The 23,343-nt window shown below is 48.2% G+C and overlaps 2 protein-coding genes across 10 annotated transcripts in view; one reads left to right on the top strand and one right to left on the bottom strand.

Annotated features, from left to right (window-relative positions):
• Nucleotides 1–18,875, top strand: part of SGF29 (SAGA complex associated factor 29) — a 32,308-nt gene extending 13,433 nt beyond the window's left edge. For 4 of the 5 annotated variants that reach the window (XM_068968184.1, XM_068968183.1, XM_068968182.1 and 1 more), the window contains 8 exons: nt 1,217–1,292; nt 1,516–1,588; nt 16,054–16,118; nt 17,091–17,220; nt 17,295–17,441; nt 17,666–17,701; nt 17,796–17,958; nt 18,728–18,875. In XM_068968184.1, the coding sequence (XP_068824285.1) occupies nt 1,217–1,292; nt 1,516–1,588; nt 16,054–16,118; nt 17,091–17,220; nt 17,295–17,441; nt 17,666–17,701; nt 17,796–17,958; nt 18,728–18,844 (807 nt within the window). In that variant the 3' untranslated portion in view covers nt 18,845–18,875. Of the gene's footprint in view, nt 1–1,216; nt 1,293–1,515; nt 1,589–16,053; nt 16,119–17,090; nt 17,221–17,294; nt 17,442–17,665; nt 17,702–17,795; nt 17,959–18,311 lie in introns of all 5 variants that reach the window. The other variant, XM_068968186.1, reaches the window with a different exon arrangement.
• A 225-nt stretch (nt 18,876–19,100) lies between these two features.
• Nucleotides 19,101–22,972, bottom strand: LOC138076527 (sulfotransferase 1A1). 5 transcript variants are annotated; one of them, XM_068968743.1, is made up of 8 exons: nt 22,870–22,972; nt 21,357–21,541; nt 21,124–21,249; nt 20,938–21,035; nt 20,311–20,437; nt 20,115–20,209; nt 19,444–19,624; nt 19,101–19,319 (listed from the first exon to the last, which is right to left on the bottom strand). In XM_068968743.1, the coding sequence occupies exons 2-8, from the start codon at nt 21,502–21,504 to the stop codon at nt 19,207–19,209; spliced, it is 888 nt and encodes a 295-aa protein (XP_068824844.1). In that variant the 5' UTR covers nt 21,505–21,541; nt 22,870–22,972; the 3' UTR covers nt 19,101–19,206. The 5 variants fall into 5 exon arrangements, with proteins under 5 accessions (XP_068824844.1, XP_068824845.1, XP_068824841.1 ...); XM_068968744.1 differs by having other exon boundaries at nt 21,357–21,537; nt 22,870–22,949; XM_068968740.1 differs by lacking the exon at nt 22,870–22,972 and adding an exon at nt 22,429–22,558.
• Nucleotides 22,973–23,343: the final 371 nt, after the last annotated feature.

Below are 23,343 nucleotides of genomic sequence, written 5' to 3'. Positions count from 1 at the left end.
AAAGAAACAACTAAATCTGTTCTATAGAACCATTACGTGCGCTTTCATATTTTTGTGCTAACTTGATTACCCAATTTCCTCTTTCATCTTCCACTCTCTGTGCCTTATGAGAGATTTATGTGAAACTGTTTAGCGTTAAAATTAGCTGACGAGTCAAATCCAGTTCCTCCTCAGGCTAGTCATTTTTTATCAGTATTTCATTCTCAAAAGACTTTGACTCAATCTCTTAATACATTTGGTCATCACTATCAGTATTAGCTTATGATTTACTTAAAAAAAATAGTTAAATCTTACTGACAGTACCAGTGTGTTATAACATAATGAAGTGTGATCACAGTAAAATTGGTTTCATCATAGAACAGTAAGAATTACAGAGCAGTTTCTTTTACCTTTGCAACAGAATTGGCCCTGCCCATTTACCAGATTTATGAACAGGCTTTAGTACAGTTGGCCATGATTCATTGATTTCTGAATTAGTGGGCTGTTTCAATTATGTGATATAACTGCATTCACTCTTAACTCCATTTTGCCAGATGGCTACCCCCTCAGGTTTTTAGAAATTCTGACATAAAGGTTAAAAGGTAAAATTACAATTTCTTTCTTAGGAATCATCCTAGCTCCCAGCATCTTCACTTGCAGCCTTGGTCCTAGGATCACTGATGTGGGGAAGAATTGTACCAGCTTCCTTCCCTACCCCCGCTTCCCCAGATGAATTGATCATAGATACATGTGTTAATTTCTAGACTCTCAATTCTGTTCCATTGATTAATATGGCAGTGTCACACCCTTCGACTACTGCAGCTTTGTAGAAAGTTCTGAAATTGAGAAATGTGGGTTCTCCCATGTTATTTTTGTTTTTTGAGATTGTTTTGGCTATTCTGGGTCAGTTGAATTTCCATATGAATTTGAGGATGAGCTTTTCAGTTTCTGCAGAGAAGTCAGCTGGAATTTCGATGGAGGTTGCGTTGAATCTGTGGATCACTTTGTCTATTTTGATAAAGGAGTGTCATTAAATGTATAATCTGCGATTGAACTTTAATGCCTTTTGTACTGCTTTTGCATTAGGTGGGGGAAAAAATCCTGTTGCACTTAGGGATTTGGAAGTTGGATTTACAAAATGAGGGCCCTATTTATGGGGCCTCTGGCCAGGGCTGTAGGGTACTTAGCACAGCAGCGTGAAGGGCCCCGTCATGTCCTGTCAACCTCGTCCTTGCAGGAAGAGCGTTCGAGGAGTGAACACAACTTAGTAAACATCCAGAAGACCCACGAGCGGATGCAGACCGAGAACAAGAGTGAGTAGCTGGGCTCAGCAGAGAAGGGTGAGGAGGGGCTGGGTGCGAGCTGAGACTGGCTGGCCTCATTTTCGAGAGCGACTTCTGCGTGTGTCTGCCTGATCCGAAATGAACTGCTGCCTAGGCCTGAAGGGCAGTTTTCACTCGGGCCAGGTGACCCAGGATGACCCGGGAGATGGATGACAGACTCCCGTGCGCCCATCTCCCTGTGCTTACTCTGCAGTCTCTCCCTATTACCGGACAAAGCTGCGTGGCCTCTACACAACTGCCAAAGCTGACGCGGAGGCTGAGTGCAAGTGAGTACTGTCCCTCTGCTTTGCCGGTGCCTCCCTCCTCACCCAGGTGCTGGGCTGTAGGAGCCCACGGCCCCAGCCTGCCCACCCCCCCTTCAGGGGTAAGCAGATCCTGACTCCCAGCCTCTCCTGTAGGGCCCAGCTTCTCTAGAGCCCACTCTCGTCCCTCTTCCCCGGCCCCACTGTTGTATAAATGGCAGAAGGGTGTATATCAAATCGCAGCTCTGCCTTTTCCCTACCACTTGACCTTGGGCGGTCTCTTGAGCTGAGACTCAGTCACTCCCCCATTAAAATAGGGATAATAACTCCCTATAGAATTGTCAACATAAAATGTGGTAATGCATATAAAGTCACTAATATCTGTATTTTTCAAACCGTTTTGACCATAACCCACGGTGATGCCTGGTGCTGGGCAGTCTCCACAGAGACACACAAGGATGGTGAGGGGTCTGCCTTCAGGGGCAAGCCATCCAGAAAGGACAGATGCGCTAAAAAAGTTACAGGACAGTATAGTTGGTGGGCCGGCAGAGAATCTGGGACCCTCTCAGGGAGGAAGAGAAACTTGAGCTAAGGATGGGTAGGCAGACAGGATGGAGTGTGCCAGGGCCGTGGAGGAGCACGTGCAGGGCACGGGCATTTGGGGAGTGAGAACAGCCCTGTGTGGCTGGGAGAGGGGAGGGCCTTCAATACTCGGACTTTATCTTGGAGGCAATAGGAAGCCAAAGATGGTACAAGAGCAGGGGAGAAATGCCCGGGTGCCACACAGAGAACAGACTGGGTGAGATTCAAGCCTAGCTTGGAGACCAGGCATAAGATATGATGGAGTTGGGCTGAGGCAATGTCAGTGGGGCTGGAAAAACAAGAGGCAGGTTCTGAGATCAAATTGGGGACCAGATGGGAGAGGAGAAGCTTTCCAAGGTTTTTAGCTTAGACAAAGGGGTCTGATGGGGAGCAGAAACAAAAAAGGGTGGGGCTGACTGGCAGGGAGGGGACACGGTGAATTCTGGTCGGAGGTGTTGCTTTCTTGGCTTTCCAGCCTGCCCTTGCCCACCCCCATCTTCTCCTGATTAGAAGGTTCACTGTGGGGCCCTTTCCCACTAGAGGGCCTGGAGTTTGGGTTGTGTAGGTCAGAGTGACTCACACTCATTTGAAAGTAAAAGGCAGACGTTCCCTTCTCAGATTGACTGCCGGCAGAGTGAGGCAGAGAGGTGACCGCTTCTGCAGCCAGATGGTGTGGGCTCTTCTCTGGCCTCGACTTTCCAGAGTTTAACACTTAAAGCTTGTTTCAGAAGTACAGGTCCCTGGCAGTTGTGCTGCCGTTTGACTTTTTCAGACTCTCAGAACTTCTTACGTTCAGTCACTAAATATTAAGTAAGGAGTCCTCTCCTCCAGATACCACACTGGGAACAGAAGAGCGAGTGAGGCAGATAAGACACCAGCCATGCCCACAGGAGCTCTGCGTCTGGGTGGGGAGAACGTGGTGGTATTCGTACCCACATGGCCCTTACCGGGTGCTGTGGTGCCTGTCAGCCCTTCTTCCTGATATTTGTGGTAAACCTCTCGTGAAACTGCAGAGGCCCCAGGAGCACATGCTGCTTCATCACCTACTCTGCTCTTCCTTCATCTGAGCCTTCAGCTCTTCCCAGCAGTTTTCCTCCTGCTTTTGCAGAAAACACAAAACCCTCTGTCTTCATTTAACAATCGTCTCTTTTGGCAGGAGTCAAAGGAGACGGATCAAAGATGTCACTTTCCATGTGCCAGTGGAGACTGGTAGCCATTCCAGGGGGGACAAGATATTTTCTTTTCCTGTTTTCAAAATGTATTTTTAAAATCTTTTTGTTTTGTATTGGAGTGTAGCCAGTTGACAGTGTTGAGATTCTTTCAAGTGCATAGCAGTAACTCAGCCATATATATACATGTATCCATTCTCCCCCAAACACCCAGACTGGTGGGAACAAGATATTTTCTGACACTGATTCAGAAGGCATTTCTCCCGATGCAGCTTCAGAAGGGCAGAGTGTCAGGGATGGTGTCCTCTATGACTCTTTGGCCACAGATACTAGCAGCCTCGCTCAGAGTTCCATTGAAGGAAGGTAGTTTGATGAGTAGTTAATCCAGTGCAGGCAGAGGTCCAGTTTAACTTTGTGAGGACCTGGGTGGTCACAGCCTTAAACGTTAAGTGCCTGGAGCAGAGAATGAATGCCTTAGCGCCTGGACTGTCTGTCTGAGCCAGGCGCCAAGGTCTGGTCAGCAGGCTGCTTATGTGTGGGCACCTGAGGCGTGGACACCCTCCTGTGGTGCTGACGGTGGGGGAAGGGTTCTCATCTCTGTTGAGGTCCTTTAATGGATCGGAACCTGGTGGTCCAGAGTCGACAATAAGAAAGTAAAAGAGAGAGAGAAAGAGGCTGATGTTCCTTGGTTTACACAGAAAACCAATAAAGCCCTTGACACGGGGCTTCCACTGCTTCACGTAGGCACAGGACACCCTCTCGCGAGGGTCTTGCAAGACCGGGCAAGGAAGTGAGCTCAGCGGGCTTCTGCGCTCCAAAGAATTAGCCTGAGAAAGAGAGAGAAACAGGAAGAAAGACACGGGGACCCAAGCTCTGATGGAACAAGGGTGTTTTATTCAACATAGTGTGGGTATATATACTGTCTTACAAGGTAGCTTTGTTCAGCTACCTTGTAAGATAAAGATCAAAAGTCCAGGCTTACAAATTATCAAGGAAACATAAGGCAACCCATATCAAAGAGAGAGGGTTGTAAATAATGACTTTGACCGTATGGTTCATAAAAAGGAAGAGGGTCGTAATAGTTCCACTGTATGGAAAAACTAACGAAGGAAATGCATGCATTCCTCAGCCCCGAGAGTGGTTTGGAACAGAAGATTCATGACAGATCCAAAAGAGCACATAGGAAGCCTCCTGTTAAATGCTTCATGACAATTCCCCCTATTTTATCATGTTTGTAAAAAAGGTCCTGACCAATTGAGTTTGCTTAGTATTAACCAGCCTTATAGAAAGGCAATGATGAACAACAATGACAGTCACCAAAGTTACAGTTCCAGACCCGATGCTGTGGGTAATACTTTGAAACCATCCTTGTGGGTCTAGCCCAGATAATTGGTCAGCTAGTTGTTCAGCTAAAGTTTCCAAATTAGTGGAAGAGGGCAGACGTTTAGAAAAGGTTTCAAAGATTTCCTTTTGCAGTAATTGTACATTCAGAGAGGCATTATCATGTACGTTTTGTAAATGAAATTTGATTTGTTCCCAGTTGTGGGCACTATGATTGAAATGAACAGGAGTAACACAAAATTGAGTAGAATTCCAATCACATTTTAGTATCACTTGTTTTTGCAGATCTATTAATTGATCTCCGACCCATTTGATGGCTGTTTTTAGTTCCTGTATTTCCTCTTGAATATCCTCATCTACCTGAGCCTGAGTAGCCCACATATTATGAGCATCTTCAGTCCATGATAAAATCATGTGTTTGAATCGAGGTGTGTAAAGCAGCAACAGCAGCAGTGGTGCAAATAGCTGTTAACCCCAAAATGCCAAGAATCAGCCATCCAACGAATCGTTTAGATCGTTGGAGCAGTTTAGTAAGTAGTCTGGAAGCAAGTCCAGCCATGGGACCTTCTTCCCAGGGTTGTTGGAGATTTATCGGTAACCACAAATTACGTCGAGATCGAAGAATCAAAAGGGAATCATTTCTTAAAGAAATAGAGGACTTATGTATATAGTTTGCAATTAATACAAGTTACAGAACGTAAAGTCTTATTGAATTGTAAATTTCCTATGGCTATAACAAAAGGAAGTGGGACACAGGCCTGTATAAAATATGATTGATTATAGTGAAATAAATAGTTACTTTGACTACGACTGGTCCCTGTGAAATGTCCCGTCCCAAGTCCCAAGTTCTTTGGTGCTCGCAGCAAGTTTCCAAATGTCCCATTGTTCAGGCCCACTCTGTTTATCGAGGACAATCCTAGGACTAGGTGGGGCCAATCCACCGTCAAGCCACCCAAGAAGCCCTCTGTCATGGTAGTGCTCCATCGCAGTGTCATTAACCTTCCATGCCGCTTGAGCAGTGTGGTCACACACAGTGCTGTTAACATCTGAGCAGTTAGATAACCACATACCATGGGGTCCCCAATCAACAGTTATATGATTAGCCACAAACATTAATTTTCCTGATTTGGCTTGACATTTGTCCCAACAAACAGGAGTATATGTAAAGTTCTTATAAGTAAACTCTTTGCATAATGTTCTTTGTTCTTTCCCTAACTCTTTCCCTAAAGTCTCAGTAGTATAAACATGGTTCACAGACAAAGAAAAGGCAGTAAATAATCCAAACAACGTCCAAAAATCTTTTTTGGGAGGCAGGGCAAAAGCCCAAGTTTGTTAGCTAACATTTATGCATAATTCTGCTGGGCCCAGGCACAAAGGAAGGACTTCACAACCTAGAGAAATATTAATTAGTTTTCATTCTTCGAAGGGTGTGAGGGCCCTTTAATGTTCCAGGGAGCAGCCATTGTATAGAGTCATTGGTTGAAATGATTGGTCCTCTCTCCCTCCATTCAACCACCTGTGGTAGAGGGGGGCTGGGTATGTAAGCCCAGTAAGTATGATTAGTTAGAGCTTGAACGGGGGAGGCACAGGCAAGCAGACTGAGCATTGCCAGGAGAATGTATTCAGGACTCCGAGGTATTCCCTGTTGAGAGACCAAATTTTCAGCTCAATTAGTAAGGGTTTTATTTGTCCCCAAGTGGGGAGATCATAAGGTTGATGCCACCAAGGGCGGTGCTTCCCAGAGAGCTTTAGAGCCGCCATGGCTGGTATTGGAATTTCTTCCTCCTGGGGCTTTTGTTGTTTCATCTCTATTTTGAAGGCCAGAGGCCCCCTTGGGTCGAATCTTCCAAAGAGGAAGCCATGTGAGTTCGTTGGATCCATCTGGGGAAATACAATCATACCCCTTTCCCTGTAAGATTAGTTTCCCAGATTTCCACTGTTTTGTTAACCCGTCTTCGTACCAAATGGGCAGAGGAAGAGAAGTGTCCTTCAATTCCTCGAAATGCTTTTCTGCTCTTGTTAAGGTATCTCCCTGTGGTAAGTTTAAAAAATTTAAAACAAATAAAGCTGTATTAACAATAGTTATAGGTTTAGAAAATATCTTACGTTGGAATCTAGTAAAGTCTGCTTTAGATAAGAAAGACAGTAGTGTTCCTGTGTATTCCCCCTTTTAAAATTTTTTTATTTGCAACTTTAGTGTGTGATGTGCTCGTTTGACTATGCCTTGTGCTTGTGGATTATACAGAATACCTGTAATATGTTTAATAGAAAAAGATTGTAAAAATTGTTTAAAGTGTCTAGAAATATAAGCAGGGCCATTGTCTGTTTTTATAGAACTAGGAGTTCCCATTACAGCAAAACAAGCTAATAAGTGAGTTATAATGTGTTGTGTAGCCTCACCACGAAGAGGTGTGGCCCAAATAAAAGAAGAATTAGTGTCGATACAGACATGCAAGAAAGAAAATGGAGAAAGTTCAGGGCAATGAGTTACATCCATTTGCCATAGTTCATTAGGTTGCAAACTGCGAGGGTTAATACCTTGTGCAATGGGTCGAAGATATAGGGATTTACAAGTAGAGCTATTACTAATAATTTCTTCAGCCTGGCGGTATGGGATTTTCCATAGCTGGTGTAGGGAGCCAGCATTGTTATGCAACAGAGCATGCTTCTCCTCTGGAGTGTCATGAGTCGTGGGGCCGGGAAGGCAAGACTGTGCTTGAATATGTGTAATATAAATGGGAGAATTGCAGTTTTTAACAACAGATTGTAGTTCAAAAAAGAGTTGTTGAATAATAGGCTGATTGGAGTTTATGGTGGAGGTTTCTGTATTTTGTAATACAAAAACTGAATATAGAGTCAGACTATATTAAGGGGGTAAGGATGTAGGCAAATAACTTGAATAACAGCATATAATTCATTTTTGTTGAGCAGAATGAAATTTAGTATAAAAGACTTTATATTCCTTAAGAGACCAGAATGAAGCTTTGGCATTTTTAGTCCCATCTGTATTAAAAAAAACCTCAGCTTGTGGTATAGCCTGTGAGCTGATGATGCAGGAAATAATAAATTCAGTATTTTTGAAGAAATTCCACAGCTTACCAGAAGGATAATGAAATGAAATTTCTCCAAAATTTTCCAGAAAAGCTATTTGGAAATCAGTAGAAGTTTGTAATGCGTTCTCAAACTGAGATTTATTGATATGTACTACAATTTTATGAGGATCAGAGCCAGTTAGCGTTTTAGTCCTATTTCTTCCATTGATAATGATTAGAGCAATTAAATCAAGGTAGGGTATAAGTGACTTTAACCCTAAAATGGGTATAGATCCATTCTACTGGGTGTTCTTGTTGGGTAAGAAGTCCTGTGGGAGAATGAAGAGAGGGGAGTATAAATAATTTTAGACGTAAATCTAGTTTGACTCGAGTAAGAAATTGTTTTCGTAATTCATTTTGCACTAAATAGAGTTCGTCTCATGCCTCTTGAGAAAGTGAATGAGGTCTATTTAAATCAGGATCTCCTTTTAAAGTATTAAATTGAGTTGATAATTAGCAATGCCTAAAGAAGGTCTTGGAGAAGGAGATGGCACCCCACTCCAGTACTCTTGCCTGGACAATCCCATGGATGGAGGAGCCTGGTGGGCTGCAGTCCATGGGGTCGCAAAGAGTTGGACACAACTGAGTGACTTCACTTTCACTTTTCACTTTCATGCATTGGAGAAAGAAATGGCAACCCACTCCAGTGTTCTTGCCTGGAGAATCCCAGGGATGAGGGAGCCTGGTGGGCTGCCATCTATGGGGTTGCACAGAGTCGGACGTGACTGAAGCGACTTAGCAGCAGCAGCAGCAGCAAAGAAGGTCTAATCCAATTTATATCACCTAAGAGCCTTTGAAAATCATTTAAGGTTGATAATTTATCAGTACGGATCTGAGTTAGTTGAGGAGTAATAGATTGTCTATTAACAACAAACCCCAAGCAATGGTAAGGTGTAGAGGTTTGAATTTTTTCAGGGGCAATGATTAATCCAGAGTTTTTTAAGCATAGTTGAGCTATATCAAACATGTGTTGAGTTTCTGAGATAGATGGAGCCGAAAACAATATATCATCCATATAGTAAATAACAAGAAAGTTAGGAAATTGTTTTCTCACAGGCTCAAGGGCTTTAGCTACATAAGACTGACACATGGTGGGAGAATTCATCATCCCCTGTGGCAGTACAGTCCATTGGTACCGTTTATGAGGTCCGATATGATTAGGATGAGGGAGAGAGAAAGCGAATCTCTCTCAATCTAAAGGGTGTAAAGGTATATTAAAAAAGCAATCTTGTAAATCAATAATAATAATGTGCCAGTTTTGAGGAACAGTGGTAAGTGATGGGATTCCTGGTGCACCCATAGGTTTCATAGATACATTAAGTTTTCTAAGGTCTATTAGGAGACGCCATTTGTTAGATTTCTTTTTTATAACAAAAATAGAGTTCCAAGGAGAACAAGATTCCTCAATATGCTTTAATTCTAGTTGTGTATCTATAAGTTCCTTCAGTTCAGTTGCTCAGTCATGTCCGACTCTGCGACCCCATGAATCGCAGCACGCCAGGCCTCCCTGTCCATCACTAACTCCCAGAGTTCACTCAGACTCATGTCCATCGAGTGCGTGATGCCATCCAGCCATCTCTTCCTCTGTTGTCCCCTTCTCCTCCTGCCCCCAATCCTTCCTATCACCAGAGTTTTTTCCAATGAGTCAACTCTTTGCATGAGGTGGCCAAAGTACTAGAGTTTCAGCTTCAGCATCATTCCTTCCAAAGAAATCCCAGGGCTGATCTCCTTTAGAATGGACTGGTTGAATCTCCTTGCAGTCCAAGGGACTCTCAAGAGTCTTCTCCAACACCACAGTTTAAAAGCATCAATTCTTTGGTGCTCAGCCTTCTTCACAGTCCAACTTTCACATCCATACATGACCACAGGAAAAACCATAGCCTTGACTAGACGGACCTTAGTTGTGCTATATAGGTTGGTCATAACTTTTCTTCCAAGGAGTAAGTGTCTTTTAGTTTCATGGCTGCAGTCACCATCTGCAGTGATTTGGGGGCCCCCCAAAATAAAGTCTGACACTGTTTCCACTGTTTCCCCATCTATTTGCCATGAAGTGATGGGACCGGATGCCATGATCTTCGTTTTCTGAATGTTGAGCTTTAAGCCAACTTTTTCACTCTCCACTTTCACTTTCATCAAGAGGCTTTTAAGTTCCTCTTCACTTTCTGCCATAAGGGTGGTTCCTTAGCCACCTGTAATTTCTCATTCTTGAGGGGCCACTGCTCTGTCCAAATAGGCTTGTCATTCTTCCAAGTTATTTTAATAATTGTATTGTTTCTTAAATGAGCAGTGGTCCCTAGGAAAAATGTGGAATGTATATCTGAGTTTGCCATTGCATAAGTAAGTCCCTTCCTATTAGATTAAGGGGTGCATCTATCACATAAGGTCTTAATGTTGCAGGTTGGGTTTCTGGTCCCTCACATGGGTAAATTTGAGTACTCTGATAAATTGGTTTGAGAAATCCCTGCAGTTAGGCAAGAAATTTTTTGTACAGGCCAGGATTTGGGCCATAAATGTTTGGAAATACTAGTAATATCAGATCCAGTGTCGAGGAAACCAGAAAATCTTTTACCATTAATTTTGATATTTATAGTCGGTCGGGCAAATTCAGATACTAATGATGTCCAAACGGACTGTTTTTGATCTGTACTGCCGAATCCACCCGTCCGTACATCATTAGAGGAGTTAATAGAAATGTAAAAGAAGTAATTGAGCAATTTTATCCCCCTTTTTGAATTGCTGTAAAATCTGAGATGACATCATAATTTGAATTTCTCCTTTATAATCTGAATCAATGACCCCAGGGTGAACAGTAATTCCTTTAGAAGTCAAACTAGATCAGCCAAGTAAAAGACCAAAGGTTTGTGGGGGGAGATTTTTGGAGGTTTTTTAGTAGCTTTCTTAGGGCAGTCCCTTTTTAAATGGTTCTTATCTCCACATGTAAAGCATCCTTCATTTCCCTTTCTTAAGGCAGCAACCATTGTTTCAGCTAGCATTTGCATCTTTTGAGTTTCTGATCCTAGAGTGCAACAAGCCTTCACATAATCCTTTTGACATTCCTGATTTGCATTTTCATAAGCAAGTAATTTCTCTAGTTGCCTTTGGCTTCTTCTCCAATTACAGTACGGGAAATAGCAGTTTCGAAGCTAGCTAAATTATCAGCATATGTTTCATTAGGTCCTTGTAATATTTTAGTGTAGCTACCTGTAGGCTCCCTTGAGGAGTAACTTCATCCCAAGCTTCAAGGGCCACTGTTTTTAATTGTTCATGTAACAAAGGAGGGCACTGTATTTGAGCTTCTGTAGTGTCAGATTGTCCTGTACCAGATAGCATCTCAAATCCCATGGACGGAGGAGCCTGGTGGGCTGCAGTCCAAGGGGTCGCTAAGAGTTGGGCACGACTGAGCGACTTCACTTTCACTTTTCATTTTCACACATTGGAGAAGGAAATGGCAACCCACTCCAGTATTCTTGGCCTGGAAAATCCCAGGGACGGGGAGCCTGATGGGCTGCCGTCTATGGGGTCGCACAGAATCGGACACGACTGCAGCAACTTAGCAGCAGTAGCAGCGTCAAATTGTCCTGTACCAGTTAGCATCTCAAAAGTAATTTGATTTTGGGGAGCACCAGCTCAAGCCTTTCTGTTAGCCTGGTCTCTGGCTTTATCATGAAACCACATTATCCACTGAAGATATTCTCCTGGTTTAAGGAGAGCTTTTAATTTGTTGCATGTGATAAAAGTTAATACCCTCATATTGAGTGTCAGGATTTCTAAAAAACTGGAAAGGCGGAGAAATCATCGGCTTCAGAGACTTGTAAAGCCAGCAATTCAGAAAGCCTCTGTCATGAAGGAGAGTGAGTAGGTAGCAAATTTTACAATTAAGAGTATGTGGTAAAAACTTACTATTGTTATTTAGAAAGGTCTTGTCGGTTTTAATGTCAAAAGGTGTCTTAGGGGAGTTATTGCCGGAATCATTAGGTTCTAGCAAGGGAGAGACTTTGGGATTTGTGCCCACTGGCAGGGGAGGAGTGCTTGGAGCAACCAGGGCAGGGCTTATAGGAAAACTCTGAAATATTTTATGTTCTAATTGGGCCTTTTGTGAGGTTTCATCATCTAATTCATATTCATGTAATAAGTGTTCTGCCTGTTGCTGAATATCAGGAGGGCTAGAATTTACCTTGAAATGGCAGAATCACAGCTTTAATGAGAGCCCATAGGGGCCAGAAATCTATCAGAATATTTTTTCCCTGTCTGGCGGCTTGTTCAACATTCTCTTTGACCTGGTGCGAAATTTCTAAATCAAAACTACCTTCGTCAGGGAACCAAGGGCTACATTCAACCACTGTCTGAAGGCAAGCCTCTATTCGCTGGCACGAAACTGAAAGTCCCTGAAGTTTTAATAAGTGATGAAGTAAAGTAGAAAAGTGATGGGGCTTTCCAGCCGTTTGTCCCATGTCTTAGTACTTACCCACCTCAATAGGTCACTCCGTCCGAATCTGCCACATGTACCAGGTCCCTGTTCTGGGCGCCACTTGTTGAGGTCCTTTAATGGACTGGAACCTGGTGGTCTGGAGTCAACGATAAGAAAGTAAAAGAGAGAGAGAAAGAGGCTGATATTGGTTTATGCAGAAAACCAATAAAGCCCTTGATACGGGGCTTGCACTGCTTCACGTAGGCACAGGGTGCCCTCTCACGAAGGTCTTGCAAGCCTGGGCAAGAAAGTGAGCTCAGCAGGCTTCTGCGCTCCAGAGAATTAGCCTGAGAGAGAGAAAGAAAGGGAGAGAAACAGAAAGACATGGGGACCCAAGCTCTCTCTGATGGAACAAGGGTGTTTTATTCAACATAGTGTGGGTATATATACTGTCTTACAAGGTAGCTTTGTTCAGCAAAGATAACGATCAAAAGTCCAGACTTACAAATTATCAAGGAAACATAAGGCAATCCATATCAAAGAGAGAGGGTTGTAAATAATGACTTTTACTGAATGGTTCATAAAAAGGAAGAGGGTCGTAACTAGTTACTTCTCACTGTATGGAAAAACTAACGAAGGAAATGCATGCATTCCTTAGCCCTGGGAGCGGTTTGCCACTCCTCCTAATTCCTGAATATTCAGGAATTAATAAGAAACAGAGGATTCACGACAGATCCAAAACAGCACACAGGAAGCCTCCTGTCAACTGCTTCCTGACAGTCTCTATCCATCATAGGATGTGTCCGCTGGGAAGCTGAAGGGAAGGTATTGTCCCTTCTCAGGCCTGACAGGGTCATACGCAGACACAGACCAGTTACAGGGGGGCAGAGAAGCCATGTGCCTGAAAGTCTAGAGTCTATTGCGTTTATCCTCCCATGGGGCCTGGGGCTGAAGGAGACCCCGCAGCCAGCACCGCTGCTAGATTCCTTCTTCTGTATGTGGCCAGAGGGTGGGCAGCTCATGGGCAGTTCCATCTGTGCAGCACCCCTTGGCTTATTAGCTGCTTTCTGTCTGCGTCTGCAAGCACAATTCCAGCTATCTCAGCAAGAGAGAAGAAAGCCCACAAGGAATTTTAACTCATTTTCTTTTTAAAAGTTCACTCGAATCAAATAATTACTGTGAGCTGGTATGCAGCAGTACTGGATTACTTTAAAGAGCCCACACTGGTTAGGCCCTTACTAATGGTTGGGGAGGGAAGTTAGGGCTCAGGGTTCTTGGCTGAGGACCCTTCAAAGGATCAGCCAGCAAGAGGCCTTTCCTCCACTATCCCAGGGGAAGCAAGCCTCTTGGGGTGGGCCTTCCCTGAGGGGTGCTGATAGGCTGGCAGGCTGCCTGCTAGAAGGTACAGACCCATGCTTTGCTGGTTGGTCATTCTGGTTGATCTTTCTGGTTGGAGAGGCAGAAATTTCAGTTCCAGAAAACTGCTCTTGAAATAGTAAAGGATCTTAAAACATTGTTTCCTCAGACCTCCCCAGTGGAATTTCAGTAATTTTGTTGTGGTTCAGTAGCTAAGTTGTATGAGACTCTTTGCAGACCCCCATGGACTGCAGTAATGTTACATTCCTTTCCTTGGAGATTCACAATGCAAATTAAAGTGGTAAAGGCTATGCCAAGTTCTGCAACAATTTCTTTAACTCAGTATTTCACAAACTTACCTGCCAGTGGAGTACATTTACACACTAGTTCTCAAGTCTGGCTGTGCCCAGAGGTTCTGATTTAACTAGGGTGGAGTTCTTGCACTGGTATTAACTTTTTATATGATCTGCTGCTGCTGCTAAGTCACTTCAGTTGTGTCCGACTCTGTGCGACCCCATAGACGGCAGCCCACCAGGCTCTGCTGTCCCTGGGATTCTCCAGGCAAGAACACTGGAGTGGGTTGCCATTTCCTTCTCCAATGCATGAAAGTGAAAAGTGAAAGTGAAGTCGCTCAGTCGTGTCCGACTCTTTGCGACCCCATGGACTGCAGCCTACCAGGCTCCTCCATCCATGGGATTTTCCAGGTAAGAGTACTCTATCAGACTTATGTAATGATCAGACTTATGTAAATCTGTATATGATCAGACTTATGTAAATATATATTTACCACATTCGCTTTTATTGCTCTCTGTATAGTCAAAAATTTTTTTTCTGAACCTTGTATGTTGCAGACACCATGCCTGATGCCTCTTGACCTCTAAACACGTTAGTCAGCATGTGGTTTACAAAAGGACATTCTTAAACAATCATAGCACATTTCTCAAAATTATGATATTATGCTGATATAAAACTATTAACTGAGCTACAGGTCTTAGTTAAATGACCTTGATAGCAAAAGAACAGAATATTTTCCTAGCGCAGATTAGTTTTCCTGTCTCTTTAGTCTCTCAATGTGGAACGGTTCCCAGGCTATCTCTGCTTTTTGTGACTTTTACATTCTGAAAATGATAAGCCAGTGTAGAATCTCCCTCAGTTGGGTTTGTCTGCTGTTTCCTTACAATTAGATTTCAGGTTTTACACTTCTGGAAGTGATGTCCTCCGCCTTCATATTAGAAGGCAAAACTCTCACTGGTAAAGGCGGGCTCTTCCATATTTCTCCTCAAGTTAGGACTATTTTCATTGTGTAATTGACAGGTATCTTAGATACTTTGAGACTATGTACATAGCCCATTTCACATCAGACTCCCCTACCCCCTACTAGTTTTGGCATCTGCTGAGGATTCTTAAAACAATTAGGATTCTTTTTAAAAAGCTCCCCAGAGCATTCTGCTGTCCATCAAAGGCTGAGAACCACGCCATCAGTACCTCACAGAATATAATTTGGGACCTAACTACATAAAAGGATGTCCTCCCAACAGGCCCAGAAGCAGTGATCAGACTTTCCAAGTTCCCTTTGGCCTCCTGGAGCTTACTCCTCTGCCTGGTTGCCCTGTGTCCCAGTGCTCACTCACAAGCCCATGGTGGGTCTGGCCGAGTGGTCCCTGTGTCTGACGCCAGCCACACTGAGCTTCGATGCTCTGAGCCTGCGGCAAGATGTTCATCCCTCGCTGCTTCTATTTGCCCAGTTCCCTCTGCCAAGGCTGCCCCTTGCCCAGCCTTCTGGCCTTTGCCTGACAGGTCCACAAGAGTCACACCCTCTGGGACACCTTCTGTGAGCCTACTATGCTGTGTTCTCGTGGGTCTCATGCTGAACCAAGGCTTTCCTTAACACGTGGGTTTTTACTAAAGGTTTGCTAGAGCCGTGGGCTGCGGAATAAATGACCTGAAGTGGATTCAGCACTGCTCGCTGCTGTTGAACTACTCTTTGGGGGAGGTCCCCCATACTCTGGGATGAAGAAGCCTTTTTCCAGCAAGGACTGGTGTGCACTTCTGCTAAGGTGTCTTGGGTCCCAGCCACTCTGGAGCCCCCATAATTGAACTCCAGGGGTTTCCAGGGGGTGGGGACAAGTTCCCGCCACCCCCGGCCCTGCTGTGGGCCGAGACAACTCCCCATAGCCCTGCAGAGTGTCTCCTCTTACATGTGTGACTAGGGCAGACTGCGAACCCTAACTTCTGTCCTCCAAAATCTCAATTGTTAGAGGCTGCCAGCACCCCAACAGCCCTTCCGCAGCGTTTGTGTGGTGCCCTCAGGCAAAGGGAGCCCTCCACTTCACTTACCAACCCTCTTAGGTTGTTTATCCTACTACTTCCTCCCATCTCATCCGCTCTTTTGTGCTTTTAAGAATAAAAAGTACCCACTTAGGGTTGATGGTTTCCAGCAGCAGGCTTGGTCCAAGCTGGCCAGCCTGCCGTAACAAGAAACGGAAGTCCGTGCTTTGTGCTTCACGCAGACCTCTTCTCTCCCTTCTCCCCCCACCTCAGCATCCTTCGGAAAGCCCTAGATAAGATTGCAGAAATCAAGTCTCTGTTGGAAGAGAGGCGGATTGGTGAGTTAGAGACCGCCCTGTTGAGTGATGGTTCCTGAGAGCGACAGTCGGTCTCCCTGTGGGGGCGCCTGTGACTTCAGTCCAGTGGGATCGTCCAGGGGCTTCTGACGGAGCAGGAGCAGCCTGGGGCTGGGAAGGGAATGGGGATGGTCCCCAGTGCTCCCTGCGGACCACGCTGATTCCCCTGCTCTGTCTACTGTCTGGGGCACTCACTCCCCACTCCCTTCACTACTGCCACTCCCGTTTCTTTTTTAAATCCACACCCTCAGCCATGAAAGCGCAGAGTTCTAACCACTGGACTGCCAGGGAATTCTCCCCACTCCCATTTCTTGCTCTGAAGAGAACCTGGCTGTGTTTTGAGAGCTGCACCCTGGGTGTCTTGAAACCAGCCTTCCGCATGGAATTATGAGGCGCTGGCTTCCAGATCCCTCAGGCTCCCAGGGCCTTCCCAAGTCTCTTGCCCCAGTGAACCCACAGTCCACACCTCCTCATCCATCAAAAATGCTGTCACGCCACCAGCTGGGTTTGTATGAGGTGGCTGGGTGTGTTGAACCATGCCCGAGGAGATAGGGGTCTGTCCACATATGAGTTTGTTTTTAAAAATTTTTTTGTTGTTGAACTACAACATATGTTAATAGGAAAGAACACAGATGTGAACACACAACTTGCTGAAACTTTTCACTAACTGAACAAAATGTTCCTGGCACCCAGATCAAGAACTAGAACATGACCACTCCCCCACAACCCCAGCTTCTGCCCTTTCCTGTTCCTTCCCCTTAGGGTATCCACCTCTCCATCTGTCAGTCTGGGTGGTCTCGCTGCGGGCATCTAGAGGAAGGGGCAGGATGGCACGTGGGCCCTTGGTGCTCACTCAGGCCAGGGTGCTGCAGGCTGAGCTCTGACGGGCCAGTGTGGGAGGGCTGGGGTGGGCGCCCTATCTCTGATGTCTTGAGGGCTTTCTCTCTCCCACAGCGGCCAAGATCGCGGGCCTGTACAATGACTCTGAGCCTCCTCGGAAGACCATGCGCAGGGGGGTGCTCATGACCCTGCTGCAACAGTCAGCCATGACCCTGCCCCTGTGGATCGGGAAGCCTGGTGACAAGTGAGGGCGGGCCCTGGGTATGGTAGGGGCTGGCAAGGTGGGGCTAGGACTGAACATTTTAATTCCTCCCTCAGGCCCCCGCCCCTCTGCGGGGCCATTCCGGCTTCTGGGGACTATGTGGCCAAACCTGGAGACAAGGTGGCTGCCCGGGTGAAGGCCGTGGACGGGGATGAGCAGTGGATCCTGGCCGAGGTGGTCAGTTACAGCCACGCCACCAACAAGTGAGTGGTCCCCAGCCCCATGGGCTGCTCTCCCGTTACCATAGCCGCATGGGCTACACACTCACCCATCTGCAGGCTGGGAGAAAAGTTACACCCCTGGGTGCCTGTGGGGACCAGGGGACTGCTTCCCCTCCCTGCCCTCCTCTCCCTTCCTCACGACTCCTCGACTTGGACTGTGACCCCGACCCTTTTGGCATCCAGCCCTTTCTTTTGTCCACCCGCAGGTACGAGGTAGACGACATTGATGAAGAAGGCAAAGAGTGAGTGTGCTGGTGGGGAGGGGGGGCCATGGAAGCCTGGGGGCGGCCAACCTGCGGGGACGGGGCCCCCACCTGACCTCAGCTCCACCCCCAGGAGACATACCCTGAGCCGCCGGCGGATCATCCCACTGCCTCAGTGGAAGGCCAACCCGGAGACGGACCCCGAAGCTTTATTCCAGAAGGAGCAGCTTGTGCTGGCCCTGTATCCCCAGACCACCTGCTTCTACCGTGCCCTGATCCACACACCCCCACAACGGGTAAGGCAGCCCCCACAGGAGAGGCCGTCCCTAACATCAGGGCCAGGTGGCCAGATGGCTCCTGGAGTCACCTTCCTACCTCCTTCCCCTCTTGTCCTCATCTCACAGCTTCTCTGAGCTCAGAGGGCCCTGCAAGTTGCTCTGTCTTCTGCGTAGTCTGCCCTCCAGCCCTGCCTTCTGGGGCAGCACTGGCCCACCCTCCTCTTTCGGAGCTTCAGAGCCTTAGCGAGCCCTGAGCTGAATGGACGTGATGTGTACACTAGTCTAACCTCCTCTTTGCATTGAGATGGGACGCTCCATGCCCAGGGCCTGTCTTGGAGCCCTAAACTCCAGCCCCATTGCCTTTTCCTCAGCTGAACCGCTTCCTGTCATGCTGTTGACCACATTGCTGCTGATGATCACCTGATGAAAGAGTTTGAAGGCTATTCTTGCCTCTTCCTCCGGGATCCTTGCTGTTGCCCTCTAGGTTGTCCTTGATCCCTTTAACCCAGGCTCCCTGGTACCACACCCTCCAGTTACGGCCCACCCATGTAGGTGGTGGTCTCCTTGCTCTTCATCCCTTACCCTTGGCCTTTTGTTACTGAGGAAGGAGTTCTGTAGTAACAGGGACTGTGTTCACACATCTCCACTTATGAGTGACTATGAGGACAGGCGCGTCTGGGGGGCCACGAGCCAGAGGTTCCTGTCACTAAGCTTAGTGGTGGTACTGTCGGGCGGGGGGCTCGCCTGGAGCTCTCTGACCAGTCCCTCCTGTCTGCCTCTGCTGCAGCCCCAGGATGACTATTCCGTCCTTTTTGAAGACACCTCCTATGCAGACGGTTACTCCCCTCCCCTCAATGTAGCCCAGCGGTACGTGGTGGCTTGTAAGGAGCCCAAGAAAAAGTGAAGTGGCCTAGTAGACTCACAATCAGCTGACACCCTCAAAGGGGGACACACAAGATTTTGTGATCAAATAAATATTCTTCCTCCTTGTCCATGTCTCCTGGGTTTTGCTTTTCCAGACCCTTCTCTCCCTCCCCACTAGGGCGAGCTAGAGGCCACTGGGGAGATGGCCTCATTGGGTCCCAGTGGGCATCTACCCTTCTAGCTCAGGTTTGTTCTTTGCTCCCAACAGAGGCTCTCTGTTTAACACACATCAGATTTTATTTCTGAAGCCATGACTGGGCTTGTTTCACACGCCTCCAGATGCATCTGATTTTTTTCCTGAAGCCATGGCTGGGCTTGTTTCACACGCCTCCAGAGGACCACTCACAGCTCCCAGCGGAAGCGGAGCTTGCAGCCCGCCATCTTCTCAGCATAGTGGGCTTCAAAGAGCTCATTCTGGGCCACAGTGAAGGTGGATTTCCAATCGCCAGTGACGCCTGGGGAGAGATGGCAGGAAGGAGGTCCTGGGCGCAGAGGTGGCCCCAAATGGCCAAAGGGCAGCTCCATTTGAGGCTTCCCTCCTCCCCAAATGCCCACGCCCACCCCTGGGGCGGCTCCCACCTTTCCTCATGAAGGCAGAGATGCTGTGGTCCATGATTTCAGTGGGTATGGTGCTGTAGTTGGTCATGGGGTTCTTCTTCATCTCTTTGAAAGACGTCTGCTGGACGATGCGATCCACAGTCTCCTCCGGCAGGGAGCGCCCCACAAACTCCAGGATCTTCTGAATCTCCCTTTTGGGGTCCTGGAGCAGCGGAGAAGCTCTTCAGTGGAGGTTTGGATTACTTGCTGAGCAGAAAAGGGAGGCAGGCGCCTTTCTAACCCTGGGGGGGTATCTGGCCACTTCTGCCTAGAGACCTCAGGCCCTGTTCCTTGACTCTGGTCCTCTTTCCCAGGGGCAGGTGTGACTGCCTTCTACCCTGTGATCCTTTATCACAGAGGTCTGGCTCCTTTTGGCTGAGAGGAGGGACAGTCCCCTTTCATAACGGTGGTCCCAGAAGCAGCACTGGCAGTACAGAGCAGATGAATGTCTGCACGTGTTGCTGACCCGGGCATTAGGAGATAAAGGGCTGCACAGGGTGCTGCCACAGAGCGGACACTCCTCCTCTTCAGTCCTGGCCAGGGGATCCAGGAGGGCTGGTCTGTGGGCTGCCATAGGGGAGGGTGCTGAGTGGGCCTCAGCAGGGCCCTGTGAGGTGTGTGGCACGGAGGGAACTGGAAGCTGGTGGTCTCACCTCCTTTATGTCCTCGTAGAAGAGGTAGAGAACAGGGTGGGTGTGACTCAGCTCCCACCACTCCCGCACGTGCTGGTACCAGGACCCGTAGCACACTGGGGAGAGGGCAGATGGCCGGACACAGAGGTTGGCATGAATTGTAGCTGGTGCCCCTTGGCTCCAGCCCGCCCCCTCCCTCCTCCAGAGTCAGCCTCACCTTCCCCGGCCATGAACTTCTCCAGGAAGCTGTCCCAGGGGCCAGGGTCAGGGTGCACCTTGGCCATGCGATAGAAGTGGTAATAGGAGACGGCCACATCCTTGGCGTTGCGGGCGATGTAGATCATCTGGAGGGGCAGGCAACCCCCAGCCCCAGCATCGTCACCACGTGGCATGCCAGGCACTAGGTGCCCCACCCTTATGGCCTCCTTGCCAGGGAGCTTCTCTCAGTTTGGCCAAAGGAGAAGCAGGTAAAGGCTGACTCGCCTGCAGTCCTGGAGTGCAGGCGAGATCCTGCTGGGACCTGAACCCTGCTCTGATGCTGAACTCTGGGCTGGTTCCTGAAACTGTTATTTTATACTAATCTAATCCCCTCAACGCCACTCTGTCTGGATTTGGAACAAGGCATGCCAGCCCCTCCTCCACAGGCCTGTGAGCACCCAGACTCTGCACAGAGGAGTCTCGTTTTCACCAGATACTTGACCCCACTAGAGCATCAGGCAGATGCCCCTCACCCAGTCCTTCTTAAGATGAGACCAGGCGGGAGGAAGTGAGACCTTCCCAGAAGGCAGGGCCAAAGCTGGGATGGCCCTAGCAGCCTCCTTCTCTGGCTCCCTCTGCCATTCACCTTGACTTTCTGATCCAGCAGGGTCTTCGGAAGCAGGGCCAGGGGCAAGTGTGTCTTGAGGAGCCGTGGGGCCGGTGTATCTTTCAGAACCTCAACACCTAAGCCGTAGGTAGGGCAAGATCCATGAGCTGGAGCCCCAGTCAAACCTCCCTCCTCTCTGCTTGCCCCCGACAACCCGCCACACACCTGTGGGAACCCCAGGGGCCTTGAACTCAAGGAAGGGCACCCGCATGAAGACAGGGGCTCTCTGACACTTCTCCAGGTCACCCTCCTGGTAGATCAGGTCCAGGATCTCGCTCACCCAGGTGGTGCCTGGTGGGTGGGAACGGACGGGGGATGAGCAGGGCTGAGGCCATACCCCTCCCAGCCCAAGGTGGGGACTGCAGCCCAACGGAGGCCTGGGTATCCCCATCACTTACCAGACTTGGGGTAGGTGCTGATGAGCAAGTCATCAGGCCAGGCTTCAAAGCTCTGCAGTGGCCCCAGGGCCTCTGCAAAGTACTTGATGAGAGGGATGCCCTTCACATACTTTGCTGGAGGGCGGGAGGTATCCTGGATCAGTTCCATGCTGTCTCCTCAGGGGCGCCGGGAGGTGGCCTCCTTCCTTGAACAATATGTCAATGGTGCCAGCTGTTGAATTCTTGAAGTAAAGAACCCAAGGCTAAGGGAGCCTGAGCCACTTGCCCGAGCTCACAGAGCTAGCTCACAGTGTGGTGGGGCGGGGATTCAAAGCCAGATCCTGTGTTCCTGCAGTGGGTCACAACTCAGGCTGCATTTTCATTTGCCTGCAGAGCTTTTAAATCAATTAAATCACTCTCTGGAGATGGGACCCTGATAGCAGTTTTTTGGAAGCTCTCCAGGGGATTTCAATGTGCACTTGAGAAAACCTCTAGGGCCTGCCTGTCTGAACTTCCGGCCAGCCCCCAGCTTGCTTTGTCTTCTCCCTTCTGCTATATGCCTAATTCTGATGGGCTCCTCCCTCTGTTTCCCCCTTGAGCTCCCCTGGGCCCAAAACTCCCAAAGGCCACCCGGGCCTGAGATCTAGCTTGCCCAACCAGCCCCTCCCAGTTGGAGAAAAACACAGCCAATTGAGCAACTGTTTAGGGGGTCAGAGTTTTGCATGTGAATGAGCAAAACTGATGACTCAGCAGAGAAAAAGAAGGGCAAGGAAAAGAGGGATTCAAGCCAGGCTGGAGACTGAGTTGAGCACTCCTAGGGAAAGGGCACCCACTCCAGTGTTCTTGCCTGGAAATCCCAGGGACAGGGGAGCCTGGTGGGCTGCCATCTATGGGGTCGCACAGAGTCAGACACAACTGAGCGACTTAGCAGCAACAGGAGAAAGCAGCAGCAGCAGAAAGCAGCAGCAGCTGGGGAAAGGGTGGGATGTGAGAAGTGGGAGCAGAGAGATCAAGTGACCGGATTGGAGCCAGAGCCAGCAGCAGCGAGAGGTGAGCGGGATCCAGCCCTGCTGCCCCCCAACCTCGCTCTCACCTGATCTCTCTGGATCTTGGCCTTGTGACCCTGCCTGTGTCTGCGTGGGGCTTAGAACAGGCGCGGTGTGGTGAGTGCAGGACTGCTCTCAGAGCTGCAAGCTTTGTAGTTCTCAAGTGGGAGGGGCCTGGCGCCAGCACTGGGACTTGGCTGTCCTCCAGGAAGGAGAGGGTGAAGTTCCCTCCTTAGCTGGAACCCAGCTTAGCCTGGCCTGAAAACCCAAGATGTGGGTTTAGTGTGTAGAAAACAGAGGGCTGAAACTAGACGCAAGGGTGCAATAGTTTTTCAGGTTTTTTTTTTTTTGGTGTTTTGAGCTGGAATCCTGGCTCCTGACCTGCCCTCTAGACTCCACCTCTGTCGAGAGGGCCAAGAGACAGCTTTTTCTAATGTGCCTGGTCTAGAAAGGGCAGGGGAGAGGAGGGGAAACGTGGGGGCACTCACCGTTCTGCTGGCTCCAGGCCAGGTTTGAAGATGCCAAGGATTCAGGGGGAAGGGAGCCCGCAGGCCCCCAGCAGCCTGAACATTCCAGGAACTTCTGGCTCTGACCACAGGGCGAGTCCAGAGTCCAGAGGGATGTACGTGGGCAGGGTGACGGGGTTTGGGGTGGAGCCACGCAAGGCAAGCTCTTTTTGAGGCAGCATAGGATAGGAAAGAGCCAGAACACTTGCGTCAAATAACGCTGGGAGTGTGCCCCTGCTCCACGACTCCCATAGGGAGCTCCAAGGACGGCGTGGAGCCTCATTTATGGTTGGTAAAACAACAGCCCCCAGAAGGTGCTTTTCTTTCTCTGGGTTTGAATGAGGCTCTGCAGACAGAGACAAGGAGTTGGGGCTTCGAGAGTCACAGGACCCCGTTGGGGGAGAGCACCCTCCTCTCCTCCTCGGCCTTTGTTCTTACTCTTTTGATTAAAGTCCA

The sequence above is a fragment of the Capricornis sumatraensis genome, chromosome 3 (genome assembly GCF_032405125.1).
Source record: "Capricornis sumatraensis isolate serow.1 chromosome 3, serow.2, whole genome shotgun sequence".
In the NCBI taxonomy this organism is placed as follows: domain Eukaryota; kingdom Metazoa; phylum Chordata; class Mammalia; order Artiodactyla; family Bovidae; genus Capricornis; species Capricornis sumatraensis.
Note: the sequence above shows the minus strand (reverse complement) of the source record. Positions and strands in the feature narration are given on the sequence as shown.

Bases quoted from the DNA above. Each gene is read 5' to 3' on its own strand.
- LOC138076527 (XM_068968743.1), bottom strand. From the start codon at position 21,504: ATGGAACTGATCCAGGATACCTCCCGCCCTCCAGCAAAGTATGTGAAG. The intron at 21,250-21,356 runs GTAAGTGATGGG...CCCACCCACCAG, and splicing joins CAGCACCTACCCCAAGTCTG to GCACCACCTGGGTGAGCGAG. The intron at 19,625-20,114 runs GTGAGACCACCA...CCGCTGCTCCAG, and splicing joins TCTACGAGGACATAAAGGAG to GACCCCAAAAGGGAGATTCA.